The 16,599-nt window shown below is 38.6% G+C and overlaps 1 protein-coding gene across 1 annotated transcript in view; it reads left to right on the top strand.

Annotated features, from left to right (window-relative positions):
* DOCK10 (dedicator of cytokinesis 10) overlaps positions 1-16,599 on the top strand; it is a 136,324-nt gene that overhangs the window by 53,996 nt on the left and 65,729 nt on the right. The window contains exons 5-14 of the mRNA XM_009890246.1: positions 2,136-2,208; positions 2,529-2,663; positions 2,933-3,067; positions 7,836-8,019; positions 9,631-9,716; positions 11,250-11,333; positions 12,418-12,573; positions 14,095-14,316; positions 15,049-15,171; positions 15,800-15,882. Of these exons, the coding sequence (XP_009888548.1) occupies positions 2,136-2,208; positions 2,529-2,663; positions 2,933-3,067; positions 7,836-8,019; positions 9,631-9,716; positions 11,250-11,333; positions 12,418-12,573; positions 14,095-14,316; positions 15,049-15,171; positions 15,800-15,882 (1,281 nt within the window). The remainder of the gene's footprint in view (positions 1-2,135; positions 2,209-2,528; positions 2,664-2,932; positions 3,068-7,835; positions 8,020-9,630; positions 9,717-11,249; positions 11,334-12,417; positions 12,574-14,094; positions 14,317-15,048; positions 15,172-15,799; positions 15,883-16,599) is intronic.

The following is a 16,599-nucleotide window of genomic DNA, read 5'->3' as shown; positions in this document are numbered from 1 at the left end:
GGCAGTAGGCAAAGAAGAGGGCATACCAAACAGGATCATGTCCTTGCCACGCTTTATCTGTCTGCCCTAGAATGATGGGGAGCATGCCCAAAAGAAGGGAAAAAACCAAGGAAGGGAAAAACTTCTATGACACAGAGGTCTGAGTGGATGAGTGTTTCATGGATGGTCAGTGAGATCTGACACCTGAAGCAGTAGAGCTCTGTCTTTTTCTGTCTTTTATAGCTCTGCTGAGAGGACAGAAGGATTTCCTTATTTCTAAGCAGTTTACCATGTACCCAGGCTTGTGGAAGGGCTGTGGTGACATAGCGGGACAGAGTTGCTGTGTTGTATGGTGAGGGGTCAACACTCCACTAATCCAGCAGATTTCTGACTCCTTCCTCCTCTTCCCAGGAGCATCAAGGGCATTAGGGATTGGGTTTTGTTTTGTTTTGTTTTGTTTTTTTTTTAAATAGCTGACTTAAATTGTCCTGTTACTGGTACAGATCCTCAAGCAAATGTTTGCAGTGGTGTTACCTGTCCGTGTGTGGCCAGAGAGCATCAGTCAGTCTGCCTACACGTCGCCTCAGGAGCACTGCAGTGCACTTCTAGCTCTGAATAATGAATAAGCTAATGTTTTTTTGTCTAAAGATGTGAAGGCTTGAATTATGTATTTTGTAAAAGGTGGGATTTGGATTGAGATTTTTGGTTTGGGCTTCTTTGGGGAGGGAGTGTTTGTGTAAGACTTTTTAACAGCTGCATTTGGTTGCATTGGAAAACCTGCAATGGATTCCTATCACAAATACTCTGAATAGTAATTACAGATGTCAGAGTTGTCAATAGATTGCAAATGTTCCTTTTATTCAAAGTATTGATCAGTTGTTTACATTAAATAAACAAAACTGGAACAAACTAATACAGAGAACAGAACTCTCCTGCGTTCTGTGTGCGCTTGGTTCTCCTGGTGCTGCTGACATGCTGACTTTGCTTGTGGTGGGGTAGTCACGTCATGAGAGCACTGACTTTGAAATGAGGACAGTGAGGAAGAGATAGGTATTGCTCATTAATCTTCCTAATCTGTAAGTACTATATGAATAAATGGAAAATGAAAAAGGTCAAAGTTACCACTTTTTTTTTTTTTATTAGTTATATTTAACATTATGTGGTAGCGTGGGCTAAAGTTTGCTAAGTTGAGAGAGGAAACTAGCTTAGGAGTTTGTGGTTACTCAACTTCTGTTTGGATTTGCCTCGTTGCATGGTAGAGAGTAGTGTTGCTCTGCTCCCATTCTCAGGCTAGGGAGGTGAAAGGAAGTTCTGGAAAAGTCAGTCTTCCTGGTAAATGATGGCTTTTAGCATGGCAGCTTTTGTAGGTTTTCATATGATAACTGAAGATTTCCAAGATGAGATATGTAATCTTAAGAATTTGAAAACAATGTTGGTATTTCTTAGGCTACAGAAAAATCTCTTTTTTCTCCACTTAAAAATATCTTTGAATTTTTATCATGTGTGTTAGGCTGTTACTTAAGGTTTAATTCTGCAACACGTGAAGTACTCTGGAATTAATTACAATTACTTATGTGCTTAAAATTAAGCAAGTGCCTAAGTGCTTTGGTTTTTCATATTCAGTTTTGGTTTTAAGTCCACAATATGAAGACCTTAAATGGCACCACATCAAAAAGACATCGGTGTATTTTTAAAAATTACTTTAAGGCTGTGCTCATCATATTGAATAGCAAAAAGATCTTGAAATATTGAAGAAATGTAGAAGCTTTAAGCTGAATGTTGTAATGTTATTCTTGGTTAGAAAAAGCTTTTAAACAGTTCGTTCTCATAATTTGACAGTCTTAAACGGGATATCTCTTTGGAGATGGGGTGTTGTTGGCTTTGTGGTGGACTAGCAGAGACAAGAACAAGAAACGGTATTTCATTGTTTGTGTAGAACTGTTGCAACTTCATAATGTTGGAAAAAAAACATATATGTGGCTTAAGAAAAAAAGCTGTATTTTGAAACTGTAGTGATTTTTAAAGGAGGTAATAGCATCACAGAAATAGGTGTACTGGAGGTGTCACGGGGGCTCGGCATGGTTGCATCCCTGAAATAGCAGGTGCACGAGTATTTTAAAAAAAAAAAATTAAAGAAATTTTTTCTTCCCTCCCAGAAATGAATGTAGACCAGAGAAACTGCCATCACATTCCTTTGAAATCGATCACGAAGATGTGGATAAGGATGAAGTATGTATTCTGGATTTTGTTGTGTTTTTTTTTCCTCTGGAAGAGGAGTTATTTATTGCTTTAAAATCAAATAAAGACTTATAATGGAGTCTCATTATCTCCTATAAAATATTTCATATTTTAAATAACTCTGAAGTTAGTGGAACAGCTTTGTCTCTTATGTCGTCATGTGCACAGCAGGCATATTAATAACATCTTATTTTAAAAGGAATGAAAGGATGATTATTTGTTGTCAAGCAGATACTCATACATTACAGTTTTCTTTAGTCTTAGAATTCAAAAAGCAAGACTATGCAATATTAATCATGTCTTTCATACAGGATACAACATCCCACTCGTCTTCAAAAGGTGGTGGAGGAGGAGGAGGAGGAGGATTAGCAGCAGGAGTTTACAAGTCTGGATGGCTTTATAAAGGGAATTTCAACAGCACTGTAAACAATAGCATTACTGTTCGGGTAAGGGGACAGCATTATTCTTTTTTTATTCCATTTGGATTTATATCCCCTGCAGAAGCGCACTTGTTTGCCGTTGTCGTTTGTATCTCAGGTTTGATTACATTGCTTTAAATGATAGTAAAGTAATATTGTAGTTGTCTGCAAAATGGTGCGATTAAGTGCAGCTAGGAGTTGTCTGTTATTTAAACCCTGTGAATAAAATATCAGTGAAAATAATATTCAGTACAACAATTGTCATTCTTTTTTTTTTTCTCCACTGCCCCCCCTAGTCATTCAAAAAGCGCTACTTCCAGCTGACACAGTTGTCGGATAACTCATATATCATGAATTTTTATAAAGATGAAAAAATATCAAAGGAGCCAAAGGGATGTATTTTCTTAGATTCTTGTACAGGAGTTGTGCAGGTAAGTTTCAGTTTATTTCATTGTACTCTTTGGGTGTCAGATAGATTTGAAAAGGCAAGTAGAACGCATGCATTAATGTAATAGTGGCCTCTAGCAGTTTCACAAAATGAAAACACCATTAGTTTTGCTCTTTAAATTGGTGCAAGTGCTCAGAGTGACATGTTAGAAAAACCACAGTTGAATTATGGTAGCAGATCATGCATATGCTCTTTGCCCATGGCACACATGGGAAAAAAATATCATAAAATGTTTCTTTTCATTGAAATTGCTTTCTTAGCTGCCAGTTTTTACCTTACGCTTATTAAAAGCACGCTTGCTTGTTGTGGGTTAAAGACGCTCAGGTTACAAAGCATCAGCTGTTGGGCAAGTGGTAAGTTAATCCTGTATCCTGAGCCTCCTTGAAGATCATCAGTTTTGGAGGTGATAAGAGAGTCTTAATGGCAGCAGGTAGGACAGAGCCTTATTGTTTATTGTGGCTTTGAAAAATATATAGCCAGAAATATCTGACACTGCCTTTTTTTGTTGTTGTTGCCCCTAAGATTGAGTTCTTAGCCCCCCCCCCTTGCTCTGCCTTTCCTCTAATTCTGTTAATGTAGTTCTATTTTTATTTTTTTTTCTCTTTTTTCCGTTCTAAACAAGATATTATCTTAAATAGTATGTTACTGTGGTTGATCTGGCCCCACTTGTGACTAAGTAAGGACATTCCGGTTTTGGGTAAAGAATAAAGTAAAGAATACTTTATTCTTTACTACTTAAGCACTAAGGATCAGTAGCAGTGCTAGTGCAGACTGATTTGAGGGTTGCTTTGAAATAAACCTTCCAGGTAATGCCAGGGAAGACCCCTGATAAACACAAGCTTTTGTTGGTAGGGAAGTCTCTCCTTCACCCCTAAACACGCCGTTTAGAGCAAGAAAAATAATCAGTGAGTAATTCACTTTGGGAACAAATATTTGCTGACAGCCACCTGCAGAACCTCATTCCTGCAGCCAGGAAAAGTACCCAGCTCTGTAGGGAATGACTGTTTCCCCTGTGTACTTCAAAAGAGCGTTTCTTTTTTCAAACAGATGTAGGACAGGATGGAGATGGAGGTGTAGAAGGACAATGATGTTTGACTCTGTCAGTCCATTGGCTTGAAAGACACTAACAGGCAGCTTGGAAGTGTGGCAGAAGCCATAGAGGAGATTCTTAGACAGCAATCCTGTTTAGAAATTACTGCTTGCTCCTTTTTGCTGGCAGTGTGTGCTTTCTTTTAAGATGGGTCTCAGCCAGAGCTCTGGTTAGGCCCTGAAAGCCCCTGTAGTGTCGTTTTAGGTACATATTTAATGCTATTCCAGAGGGTGCTTGTTCTGCTGTGTTGTTTCTGATGACACTCCATGATAGCAGAAATGTCTTGACTGCAAGATTTCTGGCCTTTTTGACTAACCTCTGATGAAAAAGCTCAAGAAACCTTTGAAATCATCCTCCTGAACTTTGACAGCTGCCTTCTAAATCTGCAGTGTTCCTGCAAATTGTCCCAAACTGTTTGAACTGTATGTTCTCCTCTCGCCTGCCCCCAGACACCAGTTTTCGTGATGGTTCTTTGATTGACATTTAGAATGGGATGCACAAATCCATGGGCTGTCTCCGCTAGCAAGAAATGAGAGTCTTAGCCAAGGGGGTAATAGGGCAAGTATCATCAGCTATCAAAGTCTGCGATGAAATTAGAATTGTAGGGTTGAAAAACAAACCCTAGCTTAGAGTTGCCATAAACATGGAGACCCCAGAATGTGGAGAAAGGGTTGGGTAAAACTGAGAATGTAGAGGAAAACTGTGATGTGAAACTTCTCGTTTAATGGGTTTTAATACCAATATAAATTATTTAATTCTCTATGAATGACTTTGAGTTTCTGTTTGATAGAGGTCGGATATCTAAATTGTAGTAAACATCCTGGAGAAATTGTCTCCAGATAAAATAAAAAATACTTCCAAAACAATTCTGCTATTTTGGAAGAATGACCCTGGAGGCATTAGACTTAGCCTGATGTTTCATTTATAGCTCATCCCTAGTTTCTCTTTGAATCTTGTATTATTTCCTTCTGGAAGAAATCTTAAACTTGAAATTAAGTGTTGAAGATTACAAGTCAACCTCAAGGTCCACGTACCATATGGAAGAACTTAAAGAGAAGCAAACTGAGAAATGGTACTTTTTTTTTTTCCTGTTAACTGATCAGGAAGAAAATAGTTGGCTTTAGATTTGAAACAAAGACTTTGCTGTAGATCTCATCTGCTTGCCAGAAGTCTGAAATGCAGATGGAAAAGTGGATATTGAAGTTTTCCTGCTCTAATGTTCTTAAGATTCAGCATGCGAGATGTATTGCTTTATTAGATAATGTCTAACAGTGTTACAGTACCTGATTTAAAGATCTTGGCCATGTCTGTAAGGGGAAGTACGTAATATAGACAAGAAATGCATTCATTTTAATGCTCTACGTGCTTTCTGAAGATAAATTGAAACGTAGCATTTTTCTTTATAGATTGTGCATAAATTGGTATATGTAATCCACTTACACAAATAATCTATCTTTGAATGGCCACTACCTAGGATCTTTGGCATAGTTTTGTTCAAATTCTAGCTCTTGTTCAAGACCTCGTGTTATATCAGTAAAAAGAGGTTTCAGTGAAAATTTAGTCCTTGTTTTACATTAATTTGAATGTATGCAGTTATTGGAGGATTAAAGTGATTTCAGGATCAAGAAAAGTACTGGACACCTGAGAACCAATTGCTGCAAAAGCCAACCCTTTTCTTACCCTAAGTTGGGAGAGTTGAAATTTATATCCCTGAAAGAATATTCACCTCAATAAAGTACTTGAGAGGAAAACTATTTCCTATGAAGAGAATTTCCAGTAGCAGAACTAAAAAATAACACACACACAGACACGTACACACACACAATCCCAAGTCCGTTTGAAAAGCCAAGATTTGACTGATTCTGTTGACCCAAGTAGCTCCAGAAGTTGTTTAGTCTTAACTGATTCCTGAGCTGGGTCATGACATGTAATATAAGGACTGGAGCAAGTGATTAACAACAGATTGGGTAGGAATCTTCTAAGTCATCTCTGCTGCTGGAAAAAAAACATTCACGGAACTTTATTCTCAGTGCTTGGGTTCTCAGTCTCCTCCTCTGCTAATCTGCATCAGATTTTGCCTCTGTTCCTCTTAAATAAAAATATTGCTACCATCTCACTATCTGGCTTAGAAGCTATTCTTAGTAACTTGTTGGTCTAGGACTGTACTGAATAGTTGTAGTATGTAGAACTATCGTGTTATTTCAGACTGCTAATGAAGAATAATAAAATTGAGTGAAATGACCAGTTATGGGGTGGATGAAATGTTTTTCATTTGTCAGCATCACTCCAAGGTTAGATGTGTCAGCAAAGTGATGGCAATTTTGTGGAATATTGAAAACGAAACAGTGGCACTGATGTCCATAGGCAGTGGTTGTAAAAGTTTGATGAAGTCATAGGGGGTAGGATGTGTCACTATTCTTTCAGATTAAACAAGGAGGGGACATAATTGATGCAACTGCTTCCGTAAGACTAAGAGATGAAAGCCTGCTAATTTGATAAATTTGAGAAACAAAGCACATTGTATTAGATCTCATCACTTTGTTTAACCTTACTGAGCTGTTTCAGTAACTAGACACCTGTTAATTCTTATGACAGAAATTTTATGGATTAACCATCTACTGCAGGTGAAATCCGGTGGTACAGAACAGATCTCAGAACTCAGTCTGTTGCCAATATACTGGGTATTGGTTCTTATTCTATACTTGAAAAGAGTAGCATTGCAATGACTGAACAGCACTATACATCACCGTTTGCCTCCTGCAAAGAATTGTTGAAATCGCCTTAGTCCTTTTTAAAATCCTTCTAACAGAAATGCAGCAGTGGGAGATGAGCGTTGGAATCTTTTCACATGGAGGAATTCATCCTATTGCAGTGTTCTGGAGAGATTTACTGGTTAATCTCTCTTCCAAGTTTAAACACTCATCATCCAGAAGCTCTTTCAGGAAAATACAAAAATAATAAAATTATGTAGAAAGGTTCTTACCCTAACCACAGTGTTTCTAACTTCATTAGATGCTCAGAAAATATTACCTTTATGTAGCTTGTTAGCAGCATCTGTAAATACCTCAAAACAGAAGTTTTTATAAGTTGTTCACGATTACCTTTGACCTCCACAGGCAGGGATGGGATAGTCTTTGACCACGTGCTGACTTTGCTTGCTTACTAGTTTGAATTTAGTGAACTTACTCCAGTTCCCACTGAGCAAATAATTCATATGACTTAGCACTACTTTAGTATCCTTCTGAGTGTCTGGTGTGCTGGTAAGGTGTAGGAGACTTGGGCTTTAGAGATGTTCTCTCCAGACAACTACGACTCGTGTAGCAATGCTGTACTTCACCATCAGAGATCTTTTATTATTCCAGTTGGGAGCTATTCCCTACTGTGGTTTGAAGTGTTATTGTCCATAGTATTAGATTGCTGTGGTTAAATAGAAGATGTGTATTTGGCCACAGAAGATCCTAGATGCACAAAGACCAAACAATAAAGTGACATAACTTGTGTTAATGTCACACTACTTGGATTTTCTTTAAAGCCACAGAATTTCACTTGAATGTTATTTTTAAGGAGTGACCATATGCAAGTCCATCATATGGATGCCTTTTTCAGTACCTTTTTATAATTAGTTCTACTGTTTATTTTTCTTTTCCTTTTGTTCCATCAGAATAACAGGCTTAGGAAACATGCCTTTGAGTTGAAAATGAATGACCTCACATACTTTGTGCTGGCAGCTGAAAATGAGCAGGATATGGATGACTGGATTTTTACTCTCAACAAAATCCTGCAAATAAATCCAGAGGGAACGATTCAGGAGAGGAAAAGTGCAGATCTCACTGACCTGAAACTTGGTAAGACTGAATAGTTTCTCACATTTTTTTTCTTAATCAAATGCAAAACATTGAACCTTCAGATATCACTATTGAGTAATTTTAACTGCCTGAGTCTGTAATGGATTCTGCATCTATTGATTTCTGACGAAGAAGCACCAGTCTTTTGGCAATCCCTGAACAATGTCAGCAAACTGCCCACAGATGATTTTCAAAAGGCTGTGGGGGAGGTAAAGCTGCTCCCCACAAAGTCAACAGGAGCAACGTGGCTCCGCTTTGCATATGCGGCTCTTTTTCAAATATAGTCCTCTCTGTCAATGATCTTGCTAGTACTTTGTGTTTTACTGTCTTGGGAGTCTGAAGGTTTTAAAATGTTTTGTGCTGGAGAGAGGTTAGATCAGGGTTTTTTCCAGCGTTTTGTTTTCTTTAAAAATCTGGAGCTAATAATTAAAAATTTTCCCTGAAAGCTTTTTGACTTTTCATTTCTTGCTTTTGTGAGTTTGCGTATTAATATGCTTTCACTGTGGAAGAACGAATTGGATGCTCTGTTGTACTGCACTCTTCATCTGGCAGTAACTCATTCCTCCACATAATAAATCCACGTTGAGTTTGGATGAACCCCAGCTGAAATTCTAAGACTGAAAACGCTTGAAACCTTAATACAGACTTGAACTGCTTCTTCTCTGAGCTGAATCAAAGCTTTGAATCCACACGGATCTGAATCTTCAGGAAGTTCAGAGCTAATCGAAGGCTTTAGCCTGGTGTTTATAATAAATTCTGATTTTTGGAGGGTCAGAATACTCTTCATATAGCCAAAGTTGTTTTTATAATTTGGAGGCACAAGAGACTTGCACTTCAGAATCGGAGAAGTACTTTTGACAATCCCACCCATAAGGGATATTAATGAAGCAGGAAGAAATATGTGCATAAAAGGTCAAAGACATAAGGCTAACAGAAAACAGAAGTCTCTACTGGTAAAAAACCTGATAACAAGCAACAGGAATGTGCTATGGAGTTAACTTGTCAAAAGGCAGGATGCTTTCTTGGCAGAAGAGCCATGAATGGCTGTAATGACTTATTTCACATTGGGCTGAATTACCTAGTGAAAGCAGAACGGTCCCTGGTGAGCGAAGTAAAGCAAAGGGGTTGCTGTATAGTGCTGTTCTCTGGATCCATAGATTTGCAGCTCGTGGAGTCCATATTGCATGCCTCTCCTTCCCAAAACCTGGGTAAGGTCCTACCTGCCTCACTGAAGACTCTTTACTGGGAGTCCAAAGTCTTTTGATTGACATAAAGCCTCCATGTTGCCTCAGAGGGGACCGAGAGAGCAAAGGGAAGGTGTCTTTGTTGTGGGTATGAATATTTGTCATGGATGAACGTGTCAGACGTTTCACTGAGTCAGGCCTCTTGTTTGAAAGCTTAAATATAGACTAAGTTACAGTAAGGACCAGTGGGAAATGAGATTGACAGAGGTTTACATTAGTATCTCTTCCATTTCTTAGCATGATCATACTAAAGGGAATAAAAAGAAATAGCAGGGGGAGAGTTTTTCTTTCTTTTTTTTTTTTTTTAAACCTAATGGTAATAGCAAGTATAATAAAAACATTTGCATATTACTTCCTTCTTTTCAAGACCCTCCAGAAGTTTCGGTGAATTATGATTGCTCTCAAGAAGAGACTGATTCTTCAGAGAACACCTTGCACCCAGACTTCGCAAAAGTAATGGATGTTACATTTGTCTTTACAAGCTTAGTGGAAAGTGAAAAATGTCTGCCAATAGATGTCATAAATATTGTGAAAGGTTTGAATATACAGCACAGCTCGTTGTGATTGTTAGAGCCATGACAAATCACAAGAATAATTTACTTTCTGAACAGCTGATGGCTTTGTTTAAATGAGAAAAACTCCACTGGATGTGAAGAAAGTAGGTGCTCCCTTGAGTGGTTTGATTTAGACCTGTCAAGTCAGTAAGGGTCTGGTACCTGCAGCTTTCTGTGAAATATTTGCTCTTTTTAAAGGCATTTCAGAAGAGTTTGGCCCTTGGAGAGCCAAGTTTTCCTGTGTGACTTGCAAGGAAACGAGCTGTGAACTGCTCATCACCTTCTGTAATTTCATTGAAAGATGCGTGTAATATCAGGGGAGGTGTTTATGTCCTCTGGATCTCATAAACTGCTTCATGTGGAGGAGATAATTGTAGATGGTGCTAAGCAGCTTTTTGATGAAAAGCTAGATTGGAAATATTTCACTGCTTTTTCTTAAATTAATGAATCATGTTTGTAATCTTCTGTCAGTGAGCCACTATCAATACTACCTGTCTGCACAGCCAAATGCTATTTGAGGATTTACTGCTACAGATTTGAACTGAAAGCTGTATGTGCAAATGAGGACAGAATTTGGTCCACATTTTACTGTAGGTTGTATTCATATATACAAAGTGGTCACCTAGAATTTAAAAAAAAAAAAAAAAAAGAACAGAACAACAAACTCAAAATAAAAAGAAAACGACCGATCAGTCAGATAAAATGTAACTGAGTTTATGTATCAAGGACAACAGTAGTATCTGATCATCTCATCTGTGGATAGATACTTTCTAATGGTTTAGTTAATGCAGATATCTCAAAAATAGATATATCTTAGATATCTCAAAGACCACTGCTGGCCTGCAAGCGGCTTCAGGAAGTTGTTGAGTTGCTTTTATCAGAGAGTTTATTATTAATTTAGGTATGTGTCCATCAGAAATAAAATGGGTGGGACTGGTCCTGCTTTGTGGCAGAGGGATGGATGGGGAGAGGACTCCCAGCCTTACCTTTGGTGACACACTGCAATCTGTGTGTCTGCCCACCTGTGAGGCTGAGCTGCACTTTCCCGCTCCCCTTTCTGCCCTCCCCCTGACACAGGTGGTTTTCTGTGGGGCTGGAGGGTATTTTTCCTCCGCTTGGGAATCCCTAAAGTGATTTTAGTGCAGTGATCCACCGTTCTGACATCTTACACAATGGATTCTTTAGTAGCAGATATGAACTTGAATTACTCAACTGATCTATTTTGAAGTTCCTTAGAAGTATATCATGGCCTGAAAATCCCTTCTTCACAAGCATATAACCTTCAAAGAGCGCTTGAAGGTGTTTTGGGATAACTACTGCAGAAATGAGAAGTGTTGTTACAAGTGAAACATTGATCATTCATTTAGAAGTCTGACAACTCTATGGATTTCTGTTCTTGTGCAGAAAACTAATTTATTATCTGTCACCACAGTACATCACAGAAACAGAAGAAACGGTGAAAGCCTCTCGAAATACAGAGCGACTAAATCTTTTTTCTTTGGATCCTGATATAGCAGTAAGTGAATTTTTTTTTTCAGGTTCTTAGAAGTTTTAAAATACATTTGGTCTGAGCTAACTGGGTTAGCTTAGCCACCAGAGTGGATTGGAGTTCAGCAAGCAATGGGGTATACCTGAGACTTCAGCTTTGAAGGGCGAGGGGCGGAATCTCTAGTCCGTAGAGATTTCTGTATAGACTCTACCCGCGTCTGATCACAGAGTGGCTGAGGATGGAAGTGTCGTCTGGAGGCCATCTAGTCCAGTCTAGCTAAGCTTTGAATCGTAAAAGCCAACTGAAAATGTTGCAGGAGAGAACCTTCTCCCAGACCGGGAATGTTACAAGAACGTTTTTGTTGTTCTTCATTACACTGAATTTGCAAATACTTGACTGGATATAAAAAGCAGTGGGAAAGTACAGTTGGAGGTACAAAAGGCTATCAATATGAAAAAAAAGTTTAGCTGGAGATGTAGGAAGTGCAGGTTGCTTTTCTTTTTGTCTTCAGCTTGCTTATCATTTAGTGTCAGAATTCATGATTCAAAGAATGTTATTCCTTGTGCTGAATGTACATTTGTTGGTGATTTGACTGGAAACTTTATTTTGGTTAAAAAGAAGACTTAAGTAAAATCGGGATCGGTATATATCCAAACTTGAACCTGTTGTCAGTCAACTGTAGCACTATTATTAAAAATATTAAGCAAATTGAAATAGTGGTGTGTTGTGGTGTATAAGCGAGGGAAAGGTCTCAAATCTAATCCTAAAATGTGGTGTTATAGTCTGAAAATATGAGGTTGTTTAATCTATGTGAGGAAATGAAAAGCTAAAGTTTCAGAAGCAGCCAATACACAAAAAAAACTGTTCTAAGGTTATAGGATCTCTAATTCTGCCTCTGACATTATATACATCCTCAGGCAATCTTTTTGCTTTGCTTCCTGATCTACAAATTAGGAATAACGCTCATTTACTATGGTAATGTGAAGATATCAGCAGTGGGTTTTTTGAGGTTTTCGGGTGCTTCAGTGATTGTCAAGACCTTTAAAAAGCTTACTTAGTTTTGGAATGCCATGCTTTTCCCATGTATAACGAATCATCCAACCTATTTCAGTCATTGAATCCTCAGAAAAAGGAGTTTCCAGGGACAAACTCAGTGATCAAGCCATTTGAAGAAAAGCCTGCAAAGAGGATCCTGATAAACTGCAAATCCCTCAGTTTGAATCTCCAGGCCTGTGTTACTGAAAACGAAAATGATCCTTCAACTAATGTAAGCTTTACTTATTTCCCTATGATTTTTCTCCTCTTTTTTTTTTTTTTTTCCTTACCCTTCTCTTTCTGTGCACTTATTTTGGAAAGAGAAGGTAAAAGGAAAGCTGTATCATGCAAGCATACTGCATTCTTTCCTCCTCCTCTGCTCATCCCTTTGGATCGAGTAATGAAACTGATGAACTTCCCAAGAAACATTTTGAAGCTGATTTAGATTGCAGACTTTCAGCTACAGTTCACTGAGGAATTAAACATGTTAAAATCCTTGAGGATTCTTAACAATTGCTGTAAGAACAAGTTTAAACTGCTGAGACCTATGTAGGGAGTATGAGTTGCTGGTGAACTGTTTTTCAGAGAGAGGGCAGGAACCAAGCAGATTAAATTACAGAAGAGAAGGCAAAATAGAAAGGAGTGGATGCTTCATCTAGTGGAAAAGCCCAGCTAAAAACAGGACAAACCAGAAAATTTTGCTTATTCTTACTTGAAGAAAAAAGGGCAGGGAAAAGTGAGATGTAGCTGTCAGTTCATAGCTTGTAGTTAGTTTTCCTCTGAAGCAGGAAAGTTTTGAGAAATGAGTGTGATGGCAACTCAGCTTCCATTCATTACATATTGAGGCACTGATTATTTTTTTTAATTTTTTTTTTTTTTTCATTTGAAGATGACCTCTACAGTGAGTGCATATTCAGCGTGATGTAATCAATACATTTTTTGGCAGACTGGAATAACTGTTTAAATGAAGTCATGATAACTGTACCAAGGGCATGCAATAATTCACTACAGAGGCTGAAAAAGCATAGAATATTGTACCTGCCATGCATCGTTCCTTATCTCCAAAGTTTTAAGATTCTGATTTCTGGACAGCTCAGAAGGGGTTATTCTGAGAGCGATTTATTTCATCAGAACTATGGAGGCTCTTTGGAGGTTACTTACAGTCATAGGACTTAATTCCCTGGTACTAGGCAGTAGAATAAGTGGGTACTGTCAGAGTGGTTTGAATGCTCTTGGTTTTGTAGCAAAATGGAACATGTGTTTCCCACAGAATAATACACCCATGCATTTGTGTTTGTACCAGTAAACATTTTACATCTACTTACATTTGTCATCTTTGTACTGCATTTCTGACGATCCCTGGAAAGCCCACCCTCACTCTTCTTTCTTTTATAATGACTCTGAATCTACATTTTAAAAATCCTATAATGTGTTTCTCTGGGGCTCTATTCATTCACTCTAATAATCGTCTGTGACAAATACATTTGTTTTTATTCTGTGAGTTTCTAAGTTAGCTGTCAATTCTTGTTCTGGCACATTGTTAACAAACTACCTTTAAAAGCCCCTAAAATCACATGGTTGGAAACTAACTTTGGCAGGGGTGTGTGTGAGTGTGTGTTTTTAGTGGATCTCGTAATTTGTAAATAATATTTGCTTGCTTTCTTTTTTACTAGCTGCAGGAACCTATTAAAAGCTAGATTTTACCCCTTTGCTCTCAGTTACTGCTATGTTATGTTTCTGGTGTTTTCTCCAGGTAGAGCCTTTCTTTGTGAGCGTGGCGCTGTATGATGTCAGGGATGGCAGGAAGATCTCTGCTGATTTTCACGTGGATTTGAACCACACACTTGTTAGACAGATGATTTCAGGTTCCTCCTCTTCATTAGAAAATGGCACTGTTGAAAATATAGACTCAAATGAAATGGAAGAACCACAGGTCAAGGGGTTCCCAGAAGAATGGCTGAAATACCCAAAACAGGTATTCCAAGCGTGACTTGCATGATTTAGTGACTTGTGGGAGTTATTTTAGTTCAGCAGTAATATTCATTTTCATCAGAGTGTTTATTTGTACTACCAACGGTTCTTGTTTTCAAGAATACTCTTTTTGTACATCAGTGGTACTTGTATACAGATGCTTGATTTTTGAGCTCCCTGTATAGACTTTAAAACCATTTACAATCAAAACTTTGAAAAAAGTTAGTCTCCGTTATTTAGAAAAACGACCCATGTTTGCTCTGCTCTCTGGGTTCATTTGCTGACCTCTCCAAACCAGCCAAACAAAACTGCAACTTAAAGCGACACCTAGATGCTGCATTCATCTCCAAGTACTTCCACGTTCTTGCTGTTGCTCTAAGCCTTACCCCAAACCCCCATACATTACTTTTTCTTCTCCCTATCATTCCCCTGAGGTGTGCCTGATTTAGGCCAGCATTTAAGTACCATCCAAGAGGAAGAGTTAGGTTAGGTGATGCTAACGTGGTCATACTGCTGCTCCACTTGAGTCACTCTGTTTGCAAGGTGCTGCATGTGCACAAGCTTACTTCAGCACCAGCACACAGATTTTATTTTCCATCTGGCTGTGTTGAATGTATAGAGATGATAATCCTCAGTAATCCTTTCTGAATTTGGTTTGTTACTGTTTCCATCACCAGAGACCACTGGCAGTATTTCATTTCTCGAGCTTTTTAACTGTTCTCTCTTTTATCCACAGGCTCTTTTCTCTATAAGTAATCCTCATTCTGAGATCGTATTAGTGGCAAAAATAGAAAAGGTGCTTACAGGAAACATTGCCAGCAGTGCTGAACCTTACATTAAGAATCCTGATTCTTTTAAGGTAATGTAAGAGGAACATCAGTTTGTTCTTTACCAGCTTCGGCCTATTGGAAGCTGAAGACATTGCAAAATGTGCTCACAAATCTCACCGGTGTGTGGTTGCGGAACAGGACAAGTTCGCAGGAGGTCCACACCTAAGAAAGCAAATGTCCAAGTTCGATTGACTGAATGCATGAAGTACCATTTATCTGCAACGTACGGATCCATTTGTGGTGCATTCCTATGCTAGTTATGTCTCAGCAGAGTGACATTCTCTTTCAGCAGTCTTTTGGAAATTAGGAGTTAGTGTACTTTGTATACCAGGAAAGTTGGGGTGGGCACCTGTTTCTCGCTGTGAGCAGGCGGTGCATCTGCACTGGGTATATTACAGAAAACTGGAATAATAACTGTAACTAAGACAATTCTGACTAAAGGGGTGGTGAAGGGGTTTAATTCGTCAGCAGCATCATGTTCATCTGTGATGTCTTTGCTGTCCACCCAGAACCTTCTGTTATGGGCAGTATCAGGCTAAATTATTTTAGGGGCATTATAGCCTCTTCAGAAGAGGAGTTGCTTGAATGCAGTCTGTTGTGCATTTCAGGTATTAGAGTCATATTGATGACATAATTCCTATTTTCTTTTTTTTGTAGTGTGCACAGAAAGTGTTAAAATCCAATAAACAGTTCTGCAGCAAGCTGGGGAAATACCGTATGCCATTTGCTTGGTCAGTGAGGTATGTATTAATTCTGTCTATAGTCTTATAAGCATCTTATAGCTTATTCTGCTCTTGGACTTGTATCCTTTTATGCTTTTCCACTTTTTCTGCCTGAAGCTCAGCAAAGCTTTCTGCGTGGTCCAGGAGCCCAGAAGATCCTGCAGCTTTATTATTTCATTGCCCTATTTTCACACAGCTGAACATTGGCTACTTTTTTATTAAATGTTCCTGTGGTGGAATCTTTTTTTCAGGTATGCAGTGAAGTTGCCAGGGACTAGTAAAGGTGGCAGAATATCAACTGATCATGAGCTCCACCAGTGGTTTGGTGCTAAAAATTACCAAAGAGACTTCAAAGTCACAGTTCTTACAAGAATTTCCTACAAAGATAATTGCAGTCTGAAACAGAGTTGCAGTGGCCACCTAAAATACAGGTGCACGAGTCTGAAGCTCTATTCTTGCTACGGTGCCTGTCAGGTTTTAGGAAAAACCTAACCAAGGATTTGGAGGTTATGGTGACCCTAAAACAGTGCCTTGGGGCTGATATTGAGGGATTATGCTTCAGGTACTCTTGCATTTGTAGTGGTTAGTAAGTGACAGAGAGCTGTTATTCTCTTGTTTGGCAGGTCAGTTGGGTTTTATTCCACGTCAGTGCAGTGGCAGTAGTGGACTTTTGTTCTTCCTTTCTCTCCTCCTGGATAATTTCCTTATCTTACTGCTGCCTTGGGATGACAGAGC

Source organism: Charadrius vociferus, unplaced genomic scaffold (genome assembly GCF_000708025.1).
Source record: "Charadrius vociferus isolate BGI_N301 unplaced genomic scaffold, ASM70802v2 scaffold650, whole genome shotgun sequence".
Classification (NCBI taxonomy): Eukaryota; Metazoa; Chordata; class Aves; order Charadriiformes; family Charadriidae; genus Charadrius; species Charadrius vociferus.
This window is presented reverse-complemented; position numbering and strand designations above follow the sequence as displayed.